The 16,817-nt window shown below is 43.2% G+C and overlaps 1 protein-coding gene across 3 annotated transcripts in view; it reads left to right on the top strand.

Moving 5' to 3' along the window:
- The window catches only part of UBAP1 (ubiquitin associated protein 1), a 43,875-nt gene that overhangs the window by 9,925 nt on the left and 17,133 nt on the right, over positions 1–16,817 (top strand). For 2 of the 3 annotated variants that reach the window (XM_069777741.1, XM_069777742.1), the window contains exon 2: positions 16,333–16,373. In XM_069777741.1, the coding sequence (XP_069633842.1) occupies positions 16,340–16,373 (34 nt within the window). In that variant the 5' untranslated portion in view covers positions 16,333–16,339. Of the gene's footprint in view, positions 1–14,051; positions 14,134–16,332; positions 16,374–16,817 lie in introns of those variants that run through there. The other variant, XM_069777743.1, reaches the window with a different exon arrangement.

Here is a 16,817-nt window from a genome sequence, read left to right as displayed (position 1 = left end):
CTTGCTCATTTAAAATATGACTTCTGGTAGTGGAATTTAATTAGGTGTTGACTACTGATAGTATTTCTCATCTAGGTCACCTTTTTAATGCAGTTATTCAGTCCTGTTTGGACTGGATGAAAAAACATGAAAGCAGGCTTAACTGACACTATATTTGGAGGTGAAACAAGATTGGTTCTTATTTGGGCATTACTGCAATGGGAGCATATTTTTATTTGCTTGATTCACTTTTTTATATTTCAATTTGATTCCTTTCTTTGGATGAGTAAGTTTGGGAAGGAGTGTGTCCCTGCTGAGACCTCAGCTCAGTGAACATATGAAAATAGCTGAAGTGAGTTTTTTCTTCCTTGTCTGTTAGTTTTATCCTTCATGCAGCAAAACCTGGGATCTTTTCAGACATGTATTTCTGTATATGTTTATTTTCTTGTCTCAGTCTTGATAAGAAGGGTTGGATGAAGACAGATACCTGTTGGCTTAGTAGGAGTGACACATGAATTAAGGACAAAATGAGCTAGCATTGAAAGCTGAAACTGTACCAGTGACACATTGATGAGTGGAAGATGATGTATAAAAAACCCTAAAGTAGTCAAGTAAGTGTGTGAACAACATCACATCTGTAGCACCTAAGATGGAATTGACATTTCTGACATTAGCACTGTCAAGACAAAGGTGAACCAAGCTTATAAGGTATGATTTGAAAATCAGGAAGGTTTGAGATGGTGTGAGTTTCATGTTGTCCCTTTGCAGAAAAGCATTTTTGTGAGCACGCTTTTCCAGGTATGCTGTGATCAGCTCTTAGGTGCTTCAGTAGTAGGAAGTTTTTAGAACTGTATCTCAAAGTGTGTATTTGGTGAAAGAGTAACTTAAGATGAATAAGGGTGTTTCCTGGAAAACAGGTGACACTGAGAGATAAAACTGAAAGAGGGTAGATTTAGATTGGACGTAAGGAAGAAATTTTTTTACAGTGAGGGTGGTGAGACACTGAGGTGGCCCAGAGAAGTTGTGGATGCCCTGTCCCTGGAAGTGTTCAAGGTCGGGTTGGATGAGACTTTGAGCAACCTGGTCTAGTGGAAGGTGTCCCTGCCTATGGCAGGGGCGGTGAACTAGCTGGTGTTTGAAGGTCCCTTCCAACCCAAACCACTCCACAATTGGTGACTTCTAATTTAAGTGAATTTGCAGGGAACTTGTGTTCTCAGAATGTGGCTCTTGTAGTTGAGAGAAATTAGGTATATTAGTGGAAAACAAGTATGTCAGATGGCTGGAAAAGTTCAGCAGGTTTAACCAGGCTGCTGGTGGCCTTTTATGTATTTGAACTGCTTGGACTGTGGGTGCAATCAGGATTTGAAGCAGTGGCTCCCATGCTGAGTTCAAGGTTTTAGCCTGCTTGTTGCAGGGCAGGCAGAGTTGTTTGTAGGTGGAATAGTTAATTTAACAGGCTGTATTTTCTGTCAGTACCATACTGAGTTTTGCTGGGAAAATACTAAATGTGTGGTGAGAGTGGGTAGCACATGTGACCTGAGTGTAAGAGGAAAAATTGATGAATCTATAGTAGTCTAACACTGGTCCTATTATTCTTGTACAGTGCAGTAGACATGTATTTTGGCTGAGTTCAAATATATGAAATGGCAAGTGATGCTTGACCTGCTGGCGGATTTTATTTTTCCATTTTAAAACTTTCATCCAACTTGATTTCTTGCTAGATGGTTTTTGTCTGCTTTAAAGTAATTCCATAAGCATTTGTATTTCACCAAATTTCTAACCAAAAACATAACTACGAATAAATAGTACCATTTGTGTTCTGAGGTTTAACAGGGAAAATGTGACAGTTGTATAGCTTTCTTCTGGAATTTTTTTTTTAAGTAATTTAATTGGTGTAGTGTGTTTAAATGCATTAAATTTCAGTTAATATTTATCAAAAGAATACAAATTGCTTTCTGCAATAAAATGAGTTCTTGTGTCAGTATTGGAAGTAGGTCCTGGTATGGTCAACAGAGTTGAACTTGTTTCTAGATAAGATCAGCTACCTGTATACCTCTTTTGGTCAAAGAGCATAAGAAGAAAAAGCTTGAAACTGCACAGATTCTGTTATTTTTTTTATTAAAAATGGAATTTTCTAATTAATGGCAAAAGTTGTTTTATGTTGGCAGCATTTTGGGAATGTTTATCTAGCTCTCCTCATTCATAATTGGGACAAGTCTAAAGTATTAATAATATTCAAGTACTTCAGAGTCAGCTTGTTACACACTGAAGTATCACTGCAGCAAATAAAGCAGCATTTTAATTAGCTTATGCTAATTATGTCATTTCCATATGGGTTCCAGACATACATTTTAAATATGCAGGATATTTAACTGTTTTTTCATACATCTTTACCAAAAGAACAGAATAAGTGGGCTATTTTGTTGTTGAAGCTAGCAACTTTTCTCTAGCTAGCAGTATCTCTCACTCAGAGGGTTGTATTGAAATATTAGCTTTCTTCTAAAGTGCTAGGATTAACTAGGAAAGTTAATGCACATACCTGGCTCTGGCTAGTGCTGATTACTGTTAAAGATTTGACTCATACGTAGTAGTATGAAGTCTTGTGCTAATTAAGCCAAAGAAGCTAAATTTGTTAATAGTTACTAGATGGTTTCCATCAGACTACTTTAAGCTCTCAGAAGTGGTAGGTATTTGCTATCCAAACTTCAGTTATAGGGAAATGGTAATTAAAAGCAATTGCTCTGCTCTTCAAATTTGGGACTTGTTTCATTACTGCATTGTGAGATTATTGTAGCCCTCATTAGTGGTATGAGTGCTGGATCATCTTTTCTCACTTTTTTCCTAGAATGTAGGAGTTGCACAGCATATTTATATTTTCTGCTATGGTTTATCATGCAAATGTCTGTCTTGTTTCTGTTGTACCTCAAAGAGGGGAAGATGGTCCTTCTATTTCTAGTTTACCACCCTTTTTGTGGTGATGTTGTAGCTTCTAGATTAGTGAAGCTGATCTCGAGAAGCAAAAGAAAGATGTAAACCCATATATTTTTCCTCTGCTTTTCTGTTTAGGTGATATTTAAATAACTTAGGTAACAACTACTAGTAGGAGCTACACTCTAAAATCCACGGCTGCTCTTGGAGTTGACAGAACCTGGGCTATCCCCATGTTTGTTGAGTCTGGAAGTCAGGCCATGCTTAGATGTTAGTTGCAGGTGGTTTTCTCTTGTGACAGGACTTTTTTTTTTTTTTTTTTTTTGAAAGAGTCCATTTTAAAGAGGTCACCCATTTGCTGCAATGGTTAAATTTGAATTTAGAATATGTGCATCTTCTGTACTCTTGTTTGGCACATCAGTCTCTGGCTAAAGGAGATCAGCTTGCACTGATCTGCTTAGACCATAGGGCTGTCTATAAGTAATTTTCAGTTTTCTGATGCTTTTGCTTGTGAAACTTGTAGTTCTAGAGGCTAATGTGGTGTACAACTTTCAACTTCATTGGAAACTTGTATGGCTGGTAAGTGATTCAGTGATTGAAAAACTGGTGCATTAGTGTACTGCATTTCCTCAGCCATTGTAGGGTTTTCCCTTATTTTTGGGTGAAAAGTATGGCAAATTACCTTAAGTCCCAAATACACAGTCAGGATCTTAAAGGAGGAATAGACCTGTCCGTTACCAGTTAAGAGCCTTAAATCCTCAACCAGCCCAAATAGTACATGCTTTTAACAAGTACACTGTCTTTAATGAGCAAAGTGGGACATGACAGGATAGCTGCGTAACTACAGGTGTCTAATATTAATGCAGTGAATCCATACGGAACAATAGAGTGAGAGATGCCTTGCTTCTCTGAGAGCGTGTGGAAGAGTTGTCTTCCGCTTCCTGTTGATTGATGTGTACTGAAGCAGGTCTAATTGCCCACTATGTCACATTAAGCAATGGCACAATTTGAAGAATCAATTTCTTCTAATGTTTGTTGCTGCTAGGAAGATGCTATCCAACATCTGCAGGTAAAGCTCTATAATGGATGTTATTGCCATCACTAAACAGTGTTGTCTCATAATCCAATAATGTGATCTGAACACAGACCTACTCCTCAGGGGCTCTTTTCTCCCTGTCCTTCCTACTCGGGTATTCTAGAAATGCTTTTAAAAATGCCATTCTATTGGTTTCTGTCCCTCTGCCCTTTAGTCATTGCACTGGAAATAACAAACTAAATTAGTTTGATGTTACAGGCTGTCTTTCAAAATATAGATATCTTGTCACAGTTGCTTGGATTGTTGATCTGTGGGGCGTATATGCTGCAGAGACAGATACTTCATCCCTTCCTCCCTCTGCTCCCTGTTGTTAGTGTAAGCCCTATGCTGCATTTGTGACCACTTGTACTTACATCCTATGAGATGGAGCCAGGTCATTAGATTTGTTTTAACCAATGGCCAGTGAAAATTGAACGGACACTCCATACCTGTATTGGCTTCAAGGAGGGTCTGGTTTGGGTTTGTTGATCTTAAAATAGTCTTAAGAACCTCAATGTGCCTTATCTCCTAGACTGCCATAGCACTTACAAGGAATTACTGTAGATATACTTAAAACTTCTTTTTCTGTTAAGACTAGCGAAAGCGATGGTTTTTCTTTTTTCCACCACTTTTTTTTTTTATCCCCCTGCAGGGCATGTAGTTGCCACATGTCAAATCTAGTTTTACAACTTTATCCAAAGACTTGTTATCAGTGTCTCAACTTGATTGTGCTTAATGAAAGGGGAGTACCTCCATGCAGCTGACTGTGCTCATTGTTTGCAGAACTGTTAGAGGTACAAAGCAGAAGCATTTGCTGCAGATTTTAGGATGATGTCATCTATTTGGAGACTGCAGTAAATGAAAGTGGAATCTGTTTTGTACTGTAGTAAACTCCTGTGATCAGCTTTTTTTACTGTTCGTCTACATGAGAGATCTCGATTATGTGGCAATGATTGAACACTTACATAGGTGGGAAGCTTTGATGTGAGAATCTTTAACTTTTGTTTTATCTAGCAACAGGCACTGTCCACCTCTATTTTTGTTGTATGAGCCTCTATGCAAAATCCTGATGTTGGTTATAGCCTTTCACTTGCACTGAAACAAGTAGTTATAGTGAAAACTTATCCCAGATTTAGACAGTGGTTTACCTTAGATGCATTAGAAATCAATCACTTGAATCAAACTGCTTTTTACTGTTTCTCACTGTAAAATCAGTAATAGTTCATGAATGTAATATAGGGAGAAAAAAATTACCTTTTTCAAGTTTTTTGGTCTTTTTATAGTTTTCAGAGTTAATGGATGCAGTCGCAGTTCTGTGTACTTAAACTGCACAGTGTGAATTAGGCAAAATGGAAGTTTTGAGATCAGGTCTCCTCTGAAAATCATAGATGTGCTGATTTGATTATGGTTGTAACTTGAGGCATTTGGGTTTCGTCTGACCCATAAGAAGTACATTTCTCATATACCTGAATCTTAGGTGGGAGTTACTTCAGAGAATTCATGTGGTCTGGAATCTAGACATAGTTGCACCTGAAATGAGGTATATAGCAACAGGAGACCAGTTCTTCTTGACAAATAGTTAAATTGGCTTCAGTTATTGCTGAGAAAGCTGTTCCAGGTACCATTAGTGGTAGGGGCTTCCAACTTGACCAGTCAGAGCTCTTTCAGAAGAAAAGGAGTGTAGATATAAACTTAAGGGAAAACACTAATAGAAGGAACATGGAAAATAATAATTAAAAAACACCCCAGCTTCCCAGCAGCTCCCTATGAGTCACTCTTGGTAGTAACTTTTTTTTCCTCATCTGTCGATTAGACAGTCTCTTTGGTATTGCTGGACTGCACCAAGTCATGCTTCTCTGCATTCTTGTTGTCTGGCAGCATGGCTAAGTAGTGATTCAGGTTTAAGTGGTGACATGCCAGGTGGACTGTCTTGGTCATCTCTATGCTGTCCTTTCAAGCCTTTCCAGCTTGTTATCTATGTCTCTTTGTGCCTGTTGTTTCTGTCATCCGTTTTGTCTTGTCACTTCTGTTTCTTCATGTTTGTTTTGGGGTTTTTTTTGTTGCTGTGGTCGTTTTCCGGTCTGCCCCATCCCCTTCTATCATTGCTTTACGATCCTCTGCCCTAATCCTGGGCTCTGCTATACTGTGTTCATCTGGCTGGCTGGTTTTAAGAACATTGCCCTATAGTATGAGTGTTACTAAGTGAAAAATGAACATACAGACAGGAAGGGAAATGCTCACATCAGGTTGCTTCAGTGGCTGCTGACATTAAAGTTGCTTATAACTTTTAGGCACTTGTAGCCCTCCCTGGTGTTCTCTTCAAAGGGTTAGCCGGAACCAAGAATGAGGGAATGGGGGTAGGGAGGTGGACATTTATAGAAGAGAGCTTGTAGGTGGCTGTAAGAACCTTGTAGTACTATGCAACAAACTTGTTTCCCTAGCCCAGGAAAGGTGTTGAAAATTTTGCATGCAGTATAGAGTACGTTCTTTGTCAATTTAAAATGTGCAGTAAAGCATCAGACCAAAATTTGTGCCCCCATGTGCCATTCCCACAGATGCCCTTCAACATCCTGTTCTGGAGTATGGAGATCAGAGGCAACAGTGATAGGGCTGCAGTCATCCATTAGCTGGTTTGGAGTAAGGCTTTGGGAGCAAGCCCTTTAAGTTTCTAGAAGAGCATTAACAAAGCTAAGTAGACCTTTAGTGCACAGTGTAATGGCTTTGACTAAGCAAATACAGTTCAGATAATGCCCAGAAACATAGTAGCAAGGTCAGTAACCTTCTAACTGGTGGAAATATTTTTTTTTTTCCAGCCAGCAGGACAGAGCAACAGCAAGGTGCTTGTAACAGTGGTCCCCGAATAGCCTATCAAATCTCATTAGTCACAAGACACTATTTTAATTAAACCCTCTTTGAAAAGGAGGTGACGAAATGCGGCTGGCAGCCTGTTCTAGTGTTACAGTGTGCAGTGCTTAACAATTCTGTTTGCTGACAGTGCCTTCTGCAGTAATGGTATCTTAATAGGTAAATGCTCACAGTGCAGCAGGAAGAGCTAGTGTGATATAAACTCAAATGCTAGCTGAATCTAAAGTGTGACTGTCTCTCTGGAAATGGTGTGTTTCATGATTAGCTTGCTATTGATGTGCCTTAGCTAGTTCTATAATTAAAAAAAAGGTGTTGCATATGGCAGAGGAATCATTTTTTCCACTGCACCTTGAAGTTAATGCAGGTGCCTGGTCTGCACTAGGACTTTACTACAGGATTGCCAGCAAAAGCAAGATACTTCTTGCTTATGCGGGGCATTTTGACACTGAGGACACATCCAAGGCTTTATGCTGCTCCACATTGATATACTACTGCAAAACTCCCTGAATGCTAGACATGCACATCTTTGGTTCTGCCAGATTTGTATGCATTGCTTCTAATGTCCCTGGAGCAAATTGATAGTGTCATGGTAACTTAGTGTTCAGTTACTTAGAGGTCAGTGTGTGAGATGGTAAACTTAGTCATCCTTGCAATGGCCTGCTGGAGACTGGTGCTGCACTGAAAAAACTTCTTTGTAAGTTGAGTTGCCAAAATGAGGAGGTTACTTCCTCTTGTCAGAAGTTTTAAAATCCTACAGAAAAGGAGCACTTGCTTTTCAGTCTGAGATAGTAACTAGAAGAAGGAAGAACTCAAGAGAAATTAAAGGAAGTATGTAAAGGCCTTGTCCCTATTTCAGCTCTGCTGTAATAGTGGTGAACGATGGGCAGCCATAGTACATGCTTTCAGGCAGTGCGTCATGGTCTCTGGTGACATACAGAGGACTCATGAGGTAATGTGAAGGCTGTCTCATTTCCCAGGTGGCCTGGCTTTTTCAATAATAACAAATCAAGTTGACATCTTAATTGCTACTCTCATGCAGAGGAACTAGCAATGTAGCAGCTTGACTGACAGGCTGCACCTTTCAGACCCGGATCACACTATTTCATGTGCTATAGTCTGCACTCTGGTCTGCTCCTCTGTGGCACTGGGACTGGTAAAGCCCATTCAGCTCTAGTAGTTGACATGCAACTGTATTGGGTGGTCCTGTTGCTTTGCCCTTGACAGCTTCCTGTCATGGCAGGGTGGGCACTGTTTCACCTCCTTTTTTTATGTCTTTGAAGCCACAATGTTTTGCTCACTTCTGCGAAGCAGTTGCCAGCTAGTGCCAAAAACAGTTTTCTGGCTTAGTGGAGTAGTTTTGGGTGTAATGCCAATGTTGAGAGAGATGGTGAGATGTGCTAAGAAGAACCTGCCAAACATCTAGCAGAATGATACATGGCTTTTACGTACAAGGTATGCCTGGAGTTGCCCAGCATGACCCATTGCCCCGTAGCCTAGGGTCTGCTCGCTGTGTTTCATGAAGTCTGGTTGCACCCAGGTAATCTTCTTCATACAGCTTTGGCTGTAGCCGTGCGTTGAATTTCTGTTAGCCAACAGGCTTGGATCACCTATTGATTTCAACATAATGTTAAAGGGACCTTTGCACAGCAAAAAGTATTTTACGAAAGTACTTGAAACTGGCCCTTCCTGACCCCAGAAGTGTCAGCAGCTGTCAGAAGGAATAGCTAAGCTGTCTGTGTAACCCTCACCTTATGACACCCTTCCTTTAAGGTAACATTTGCAGTTTGAATCTGCAGTGGAAACAGGCTAAGAGTGAGACCTCAGTTAGGGGATAATGGGTGTGAATGTTAGATCCGCTCAAAGTTGTGCTTTGAGCGCTGTTTGCTGCTGGTGGGAGTGTACCAGATAACTTCATGTTTTTGAAGAATGAAGGGCTTCAGAAACAAAGGGCAACTCTGGTTCTTTGTCATGCATAATGTCAAAGGAGGACTTATAAATTCAGTTATTTGAAGAATTATGCTGTGGTGTCTTGAGAATGATCTTGTGATGTACTTCTAATCTAGCAAAAGAACCAGTTATGTTTGTTATTGAACACACCATGAGCATCCTGGAGCAGGGTTTTAGCTGACAACTAATTAGACAGCTAATTCTATCTTAACTCTTTCCTCAGGACAGGCCTCCTCTGTTAAAAGCTGACTGGGTACTTCTGTGTTTAACATCTTGGCCATGTAGGATTTTCATCCAAATTCAAGAAGTTGTTAGTAAAATTCTGTAGGCAGTGGATGAGGACTCTGGTTAGCATTGTTTTCTTGTGTGTATCTGAAAATATCTTCCTAATGGTACCATTTATTGTATATCTGTATTGTTATCTGTGCATTACCCGGTGTGTCTAGACAAGTGCCACGCTGGCTAACAGACATACCCAGTTGTTGTGGTTTCAGCCCAGCTGGAAACAAAGGACCACGCAGTCGCTCATTCCTCCTGCCCGCCTCCGGTGAGATGGGGTGGAGAATCAGAAAGGAGAAAAGAAAAAAAAAAAAACCAACCAACCAGATGTATATGGACACCCCCCCCACCCCCACCCCCCACAAATAGCATTCCCTTAGCCTATGGGCCATCCCTCTAATGTACCCATCAATTTTATTTAGTCCATGACTTAGGGGCTCCATCTTTTGTAACAGTCCTTTAGGATAGAAGAGATGGTGTGGGGTCTTGGATTGTTGCATGCTGCCTCTGGAGCTTGCGGCTGGTACATTGGTGCAACCCACACCCTTGGTCTGCAGGTCGAAGATGTTGATCTTGCGGAATTTGCTGGGTGCCAGTTCAAGTTCCATCACTGTTGCACTTGGCTTGGTTTCAAAGTCCATCCTTGAGTCATTTGGGTAGTTCTTACTGTAATACCCTTAATATGGCATATAGACACTATAGATACAATGACATACATTGGCAGGTTATTTAGCAGTTAACATCATACAGCCTAATTCACTGGCTGTTCTCTCCCAAAATCAAATCTCCTTGAGGTAAACATCAAAATTCCCCATCCTTCTGCATCACCCACCAAGTGCACCCAGGTCCTTGAGCAAAAGCAATCCCTTGGATGGGTTTGTCTCTGCTTGAGGCAGGACTAACCCAAACTGTCTTCCCTAACATACTCCTCATGCGCACTACAGGGACTTTATCTCCTTCTACTGTCTGTGGAAGTCTTGGTTGGGCGGGGCCAGCTGGATTGGCAGATCCTCTAGTATTAACCAACCAGGTGGCTTTTGCTCAATGTGTATCCCTATGTTTGAAAGTTCCACCCTCCATTGCTCTCAATGTAGTTTTCAGCAGTCCATTGTATCATTCGATTTTCCGGAGGCCAGTGCTTGATAGGGGATGTGATATACCCATTCAATGCCATGCTCTTTGGTCCATGTGTCTATGAGGTTGTTTCAGAAGTGAGTCCCATTGTCCAACTTGATTCTTTCTGGGGTGCCGTGTCACCATGGAACTTGTTCTTCAAGGCCCAGGATAGTGTTCTGGGCAGTGGCATGGGACACAGGATATGTTTCCAGCCATCCAGTGGTTGTTTCTACCATTGTAAGCACATGGCACTTGCCTTGGTGGGTTCGTGGGAGTGTGATATAGTCAGTCTGCCAGGCCTCCCCATATTTATATTTTATCCATTGCCCTCCATACCACAGGGCTTTTAGCCACTTGGCTTGCTTAATTGCAGCACAGGTTTCACATTCATCGATAATGTGCGTGACAATGTCCATGGTCAACTCCACCCCTCGATCGCGAGGCCATCTATATGTTGCATCTCTTACCTGATGACTTGAGGTGTCATGGGCCCACCGAGCTATAAATAGCTCACCCCTACGTTGCTGGTCCAGATCCACCTGAGACTTTTCAGTCTTGGTGGCTTGATCTGCCTGCTGGTTGTTTTGATGTTCTTCAGTGGCCCAGCTCTTGGGTACATGAGCATCTACATGACGTACTTTTACCACTAGCTTCTCTAGCCAAACAGCAATATCTTGCCACAGTGCGGCAGCCCAGATGGGTTTACCTTTGCACTGCCAGTTGCTCTTCTTCCATTGCTGTAGCTATCCCATAGGGCATTTGCCACCATCCATGAGTCAGTGTAGAGATAGAGCACTGGTCAGTTCTCTTTTTCAGCAATGTCTAAAGCTAGCTGGATGGCTTTCACTTCTGCAAATTGACTTGATTTACCTTCTCCTTCAGCAGTTTCTGCGATTTGTCGTGTAGGACTCCATGCAGCAGCCTTCCACCTCTGTTTTCCCACGATGTGACAGGACCCATTAGTGAACAGAGCATATTGCCTCTAATTTTCTGACAGTTTATTATACAGCGGGGCCTCTTCAGCATGTGCCACCTCCTCCTCTGGCAACATTCCAAAATCTTTGCCTTCTGGCCAGTCCATGATCACTTTCAAAATTCCTGGGTATGGCAGTACACTTCCCCCATGCCACCAGCAGGAAATGAAACTTCTTCAGGCAGGGAGAAGGGGAAGGAAAAAAACCCTAAACCCTAGAGGCCGCAGGTTGAAATTTGAACTGGCTGATCGAGACGTGCCAGGTATGCTGAGGTGACCTTCTTGGCCAATAGGGATTAAAATGACCACAGGTCAGATTCAACAGGGGTATAAATGGGGTCCCACTGGAGGACATGTTGGAGTCAGTCCTCCTCGGAGCAGTGGGTCTGCAGCTGGGGACTCCCCCTTGGTTTGGGTCACCGCCTGAGGTAACTCCTCGAGGGAGAGAGCCCTCAGCTTTTAGGTGAGTGATACGTGCATTTTGGAGCCATCACTTTAAATCTTGGGGATTCTTGAATCGGCTGTGTAGTATGTATTCTCCTTACATCATTGAGCCTGTGGTTTATAAAATGTTACTGGACTTCTAACTAACTTTTTATTGAAGAATAAATCTGAGTTTTAACACCTGTTGGATTTGGTTATGCGTGCATCCGTAACGCTGGACTATCGGGGTTTCCCATGTGAGCTCGTTGTGTGATCAGTGCGGCCCGCTTACTCCATGTGGCATCAGTTGCATGATGCGTAGAGGAGACTTTCCCTTTGAACATCCAGCCCAGCACTGGCAGTAGGGGTGCTAAGAGGAGCTGTGTTTCAGTACCAACCACTTCTGAGGCAGCTCGAATTCCTTCATATGCTGCCAATATCTCTTTTTCAGTTGGAGTATAGCAGGCCTTGAATCCTCTGTATCCCTGACTCCAAAACCCCAGGGGTCGGCCTCGGGTCTCCTCAGGTGCTTTCTACTAGAGGCTCCAGGTAGGGCCATTCTCCTCAGCTGCAGTATAGAGCACATTTTTAACATCTTGTCCTGCCCAGACTGGCCCAAGGGCTACTGCATGAACAATCTCCCTCTGAATTTGTTCAAAGGCTTGTCGTTTTTCAGGCCCCCATTTAAAATCATTCTTCTTCTGGGAAACTTGGTAGAGAGGGCTTACAATTTGACTGTAATTTGGAATATGCATTCTCCAAAAGCCCACAACACCCAAGAAAGCCTGTGTTTCCTTTTTGTTGGTCAGTGGGGACATACTGCTATTTTGTTGATCACATCCATAGGGATCTGACAACGCCTGTCTTGCCATTTTATTCCTAAAAACTGGATCTCCCATGCAGATCCCTTGACCTTACTTTGTTTTATGGCAAAACCAGCCTTCAAAAGGATTTGGATTATTTTCTTCCCTTTCTCAAAAAGTACTTCTGCTGTGTTGCTCCATATGATGATGTCATCAATATATTGCAGGTGTTCTGGAGCTTCACCTTTTTCCAGTGCAGCCTGGATCAGTCCATGGCAAATGGTGGGGCTGTGTATCCACCCCTGGGGCAGTCGCTTCCAGGTGTACTGGACACCCCTCCAAGTGAAAGCAAACTGTTGGCTGCCTTTGATTCCAGTTCATACTGAAGTTCAAACATATCTGGCACAGCAGCCCTCAGTGGTGGCGTGACTTCATTCAGCCCACGATAATCTACTGTTAGTTTCCACTCCCCGTTAGATTTCCACATGGGCCATGTGGGACTATTAAAGGGTGAGTGAGTCTCGCTGATCACTCCTTGGCTCTCCAATTGGCAAATCAGCTTATGGATGGGAATCAGGGAGTCTTGGTTGGTGCGATACTGCTGCCGATGCACTGTCGTGGTAGCAATTGGCACGTATTGTTCGTCAAGCCTCAGCAACCCCACAACTGAAGGGTCCTCAGAGAGGCTGGGCAAGGTGGACAGCTGTTCAGTTTCCTCTGTCTCCAGTGCAGCTATACCAAAGGCCCAACGGTGCCCCTTTAGGTCCTTGAAATACCCCCTCCTGAGATAATCTATGCCAAGGATGCATGGGGCCTCTGGACCAGTCACAATGGGGTGTTTATGCCACTCATTCCTGGTTTGACTCACTTCAGCTTCCAATTCGGTTAGCTCTTGGGATCCCCCTGTCACACCGGAGATACAGATGGTTTCTGCTGCTTTAACTTGATGGCATTAGTGTACACTGTGCACCAGTGTCTACTAGAGCCTTATATTCCTGTGGGTCTGATGTGCCAGACCATTGAATCCACGCTGTCCAGTAGACCTGGTTGTCCCTTTCCTCCACCTGGCTGGAGGCAGGGCCCCTCTAATCCTGGTTAGAGTATCTGTTACTCACTTTTTGCGAACGTGTATCAGAAGTCCCTTCAAGAGGATCAGAAATGAGATCAGCCCTTCTACTCTGTCTGGGGAACTGCTCACGGGGAAACTGGAGTGGCATTTTTCCAAGAAGAATCCTCTTTTCTGATTGCTTTTTCTCGCAACTCCCGTACCTGTGCATCTAGGACTGAGGTAGTTCTTCATCCCACTTCCTCATGTCCTCTCCATGGTCACGCAGGTAAAACCACAGGTTAGCCTGCCGTGTGTACTTTCTATCTCTTCTCTCTTGGGCAGAGGAATGCTTACTCCTAATAGCTGCGATGCGGGCCTGTACAGGTGGGGAGGAGGACATATCCACTTTGAATTGCTGGAACTCCCGGGACAGTTCCTCTATAGCTGAGACACGGGCCCGTAGGGTGGAAGAGAGACTTCCTTCGTATTGCCGGAGTTGGACAGCCAGTTTGTCCGCTGTTTGTCCATAGCCTTCTTTCCAGGGCATTACTGCCAATGAGTTGGCATAGGTTGGTGGTGCACTTCATAGAAACTTCTGCCACGTGGGTTGTGTGCATTGGACTTCATCTGGATCTGTGGGTGACTGCGCATTTTCTGGATCATTATAAATCGCCTCCAGCACTGCTAATTCCCTCAGGTACTGGATACCCCTCTCCATGGTGGTCCACTTGCCTTGGTGACATGTAACTTCATCCTTGAAGGGGTATCTTTCCTTCACACCTGACAGAAGTTGCCCCCAGAGGCTGAGGACTTGTGTTTTTCTCCCAATCACCTTGTCAATGCCCCCTTCGCTAGACAGGGTTCCCAACTGCTTGGCTTCCTTACCCTCTAATTCCAAACTACTGGCCCCATTATCCCAGCATTTGAGCAGCCAGGTAACAGTGTGCTCACCTGGGTGGTGGCCAAAATCTTTTCGCATGTCATGCAGCTCACTCAGGGATAGATATTGGGTGATTATTTCAGATTCTGCCTCTTCCTCCTGTTCTCATGATGACCCTGGTTCACTTTCATTTCCCTCTAAGCAAACTGATTTCTTTGTGTGTTTCTTCTTCTGTACAGGGGCAACATACTGGCACAGGTTGGTTCTCTGGTTTAGCTGCAGCGCTTGTCACCGGGGTTTGGGTAGCCACGGTGCCTGTCACTCTGTTTTCCCCCTCTTCCCCCTGAGGGTGCTGCCTAATATCCAGCAGTGTTTGGTAGATACTGGCCAGCGCTCAGCACAGTGCAGTAAGTTGTGCGTCTCTGGAATAGCCACAGTATTTTCCTTTCAGATATTCTACCACTTCATGAGGGTTCTGTAGTTGTTCAGGAGTGAAGTTCCAAGGCACTGGAGGTGAGAAGTTCTCTAGATACCTGCCCATATCCTCCCACATGCCATGCCACCCATGAATATCCAGCTTTGGGACAGATCTCTGGGTCATATTCTTAAAAACCTTTTTGTAGCCCTAAACAAGACCTGAAACATATTCAGGAGACATAGCACTAACAGCATGCTGGGTTGCGCATCCCAACGATATTTAAAATTCTCAAAAGCTGTTGTAATTAGCTGGAAGGAGAGAATGGAGGTGAATGGACGGGGGAAGTATCCCCCCCTGACTTCCCCATGGATTGGGTGCACTTACCGATAAAATCCAATAGAAGGTGCCCGATGTATGGAAATGATATCACTGCTGCATACAGATAATCTCTTAACCTCATGACCAGGGATGTAATAATTTCATAAGTCGACATTGCCCAGTATAGCAAAATGATAATCCCGATCCCTCTCCCAGAGGTGATAAACATAAACACAGGCAATACATAGAGCAGATAAGAACTTACAGAATGCCACCATGTGAACAAATGAACCAACATTGTGACTAGCATCTATTTAACTAATATAAGAAATGCGTGTAACAAATTTGTTTTAACATGCTCTGGCCAGATTTGTCATTATCTCAACCCTTCATGCCCCACGTTGGGCACCAAAAAGGACTGTCATGGTTTCAGCCCAGCTGGTAACAAAGGACCATGCAGCCGCTCGCTCACTCCTCCCTGCCCCCCTCCAGTGGGATGGGGAGGAGAATCAGAAAGGAGAAGAAAAAAATAAAACCAACCAGAACCTCATGGGTTGAGATAAGGACGATTTACTGGGACAACACAAAAAGAGAAGTTACCACATCAGCAATGATGCTAATAAAAGACTATACAAAAGGAGTGATGCACAGTGCAACTGCTCACCACCTAGAACCCAATGCTCCACCACTTCCCCCACCGAAAGCCAAGAGACACCCCAGCCTGCTCCCCATTTATATACTGGGCATGATGTCACATGGTATAGAATAGCTCCTTGGCTAGTTTAGGTCAGCTGTCCCGGCTGTGCCCTCTCCCAGGTTCCTGTGAAAATTAACTCTATCCCAGCTGAACCCAGGACACCAGTATGACAGGATCCCTTTTTAAAGCAGCAGGGATTAAGCTGAAGAGGATCAGTGTGGTATTTCCAGTAGAAAGAGCTATTCTTAATGCCAAGGGAGGCAGGGTGTGCTCCATGGGGCTGGGACAGAGCGGCCTCTGAGTGCTGTCATCTGGAACTCTGCCTTCCTGATCAACCTGGCTGCATCCTGGCTGGTTTTTTTCTTTTTTTTTGTTCTTATTTTACCATTTAGATTGTCAAGCCTTGGGCTAAGTTATTTGTCTGCTCAGTCAATTCTCAGAGCTATAAAATAAGTTTGCTTATCTATCTTGGGAACAGGATAAGCAGCTGCAACCTGTCCCATAATCTAGAGATAAGACTCTGTGGAACTGCGTAGATTTATGCTGTGCTACATGTATAAAGCGGTTTTAAAATGTTTTTCAGGTTCTAAATGGCTTCTAAGAAGTTGGGATCCGACTCTCATGGTAAGTGAAATTTGGCATCCTTGTCTTTTTAATGGGATGAATCCTATTATTGCTTCTGACTAATGTGCCAGCCTAGACAGTCCATAGAGACTAATCTGTTTAGCCTCTGAGTAGTTTTTTGTTAGGAATGGTGTGCCTTGACTTCCTTCTTGCATAGTTGCTTGCTGATGCTGTGCCTGTTCTGTGGTTAGACTGAAATTCAGCCTGTGACTGTTCCCTACTCCTTCATGGCAGAATAATACCTTTCCCTTCCCCCACTTCCTTCTTCAAAATCAAAGCTGAACTGCAATTGTGATACTGATCTGATCTGATATTTGCTGAAGCAGACACTACATCTGTAGCCCATTTCTCTGGAATTTACACGAGAAGTTGGACTGAAAGTCAAGCTTTTAATATATCATTGAGCTATGCTTGCTTTTTGCTCAGCAGTGATTTTTTTTTTCC

The sequence above is a fragment of the Haliaeetus albicilla genome (assembly GCF_947461875.1).
Source record: "Haliaeetus albicilla chromosome Z unlocalized genomic scaffold, bHalAlb1.1 SUPER_Z_unloc_1, whole genome shotgun sequence".
Lineage (NCBI taxonomy): Eukaryota > Metazoa > Chordata > Aves > Accipitriformes > Accipitridae > Haliaeetus > Haliaeetus albicilla.
The sequence above is the reverse complement of the archived record's forward strand: the minus strand, read 5'-3'. Positions and strand labels throughout refer to the sequence as shown.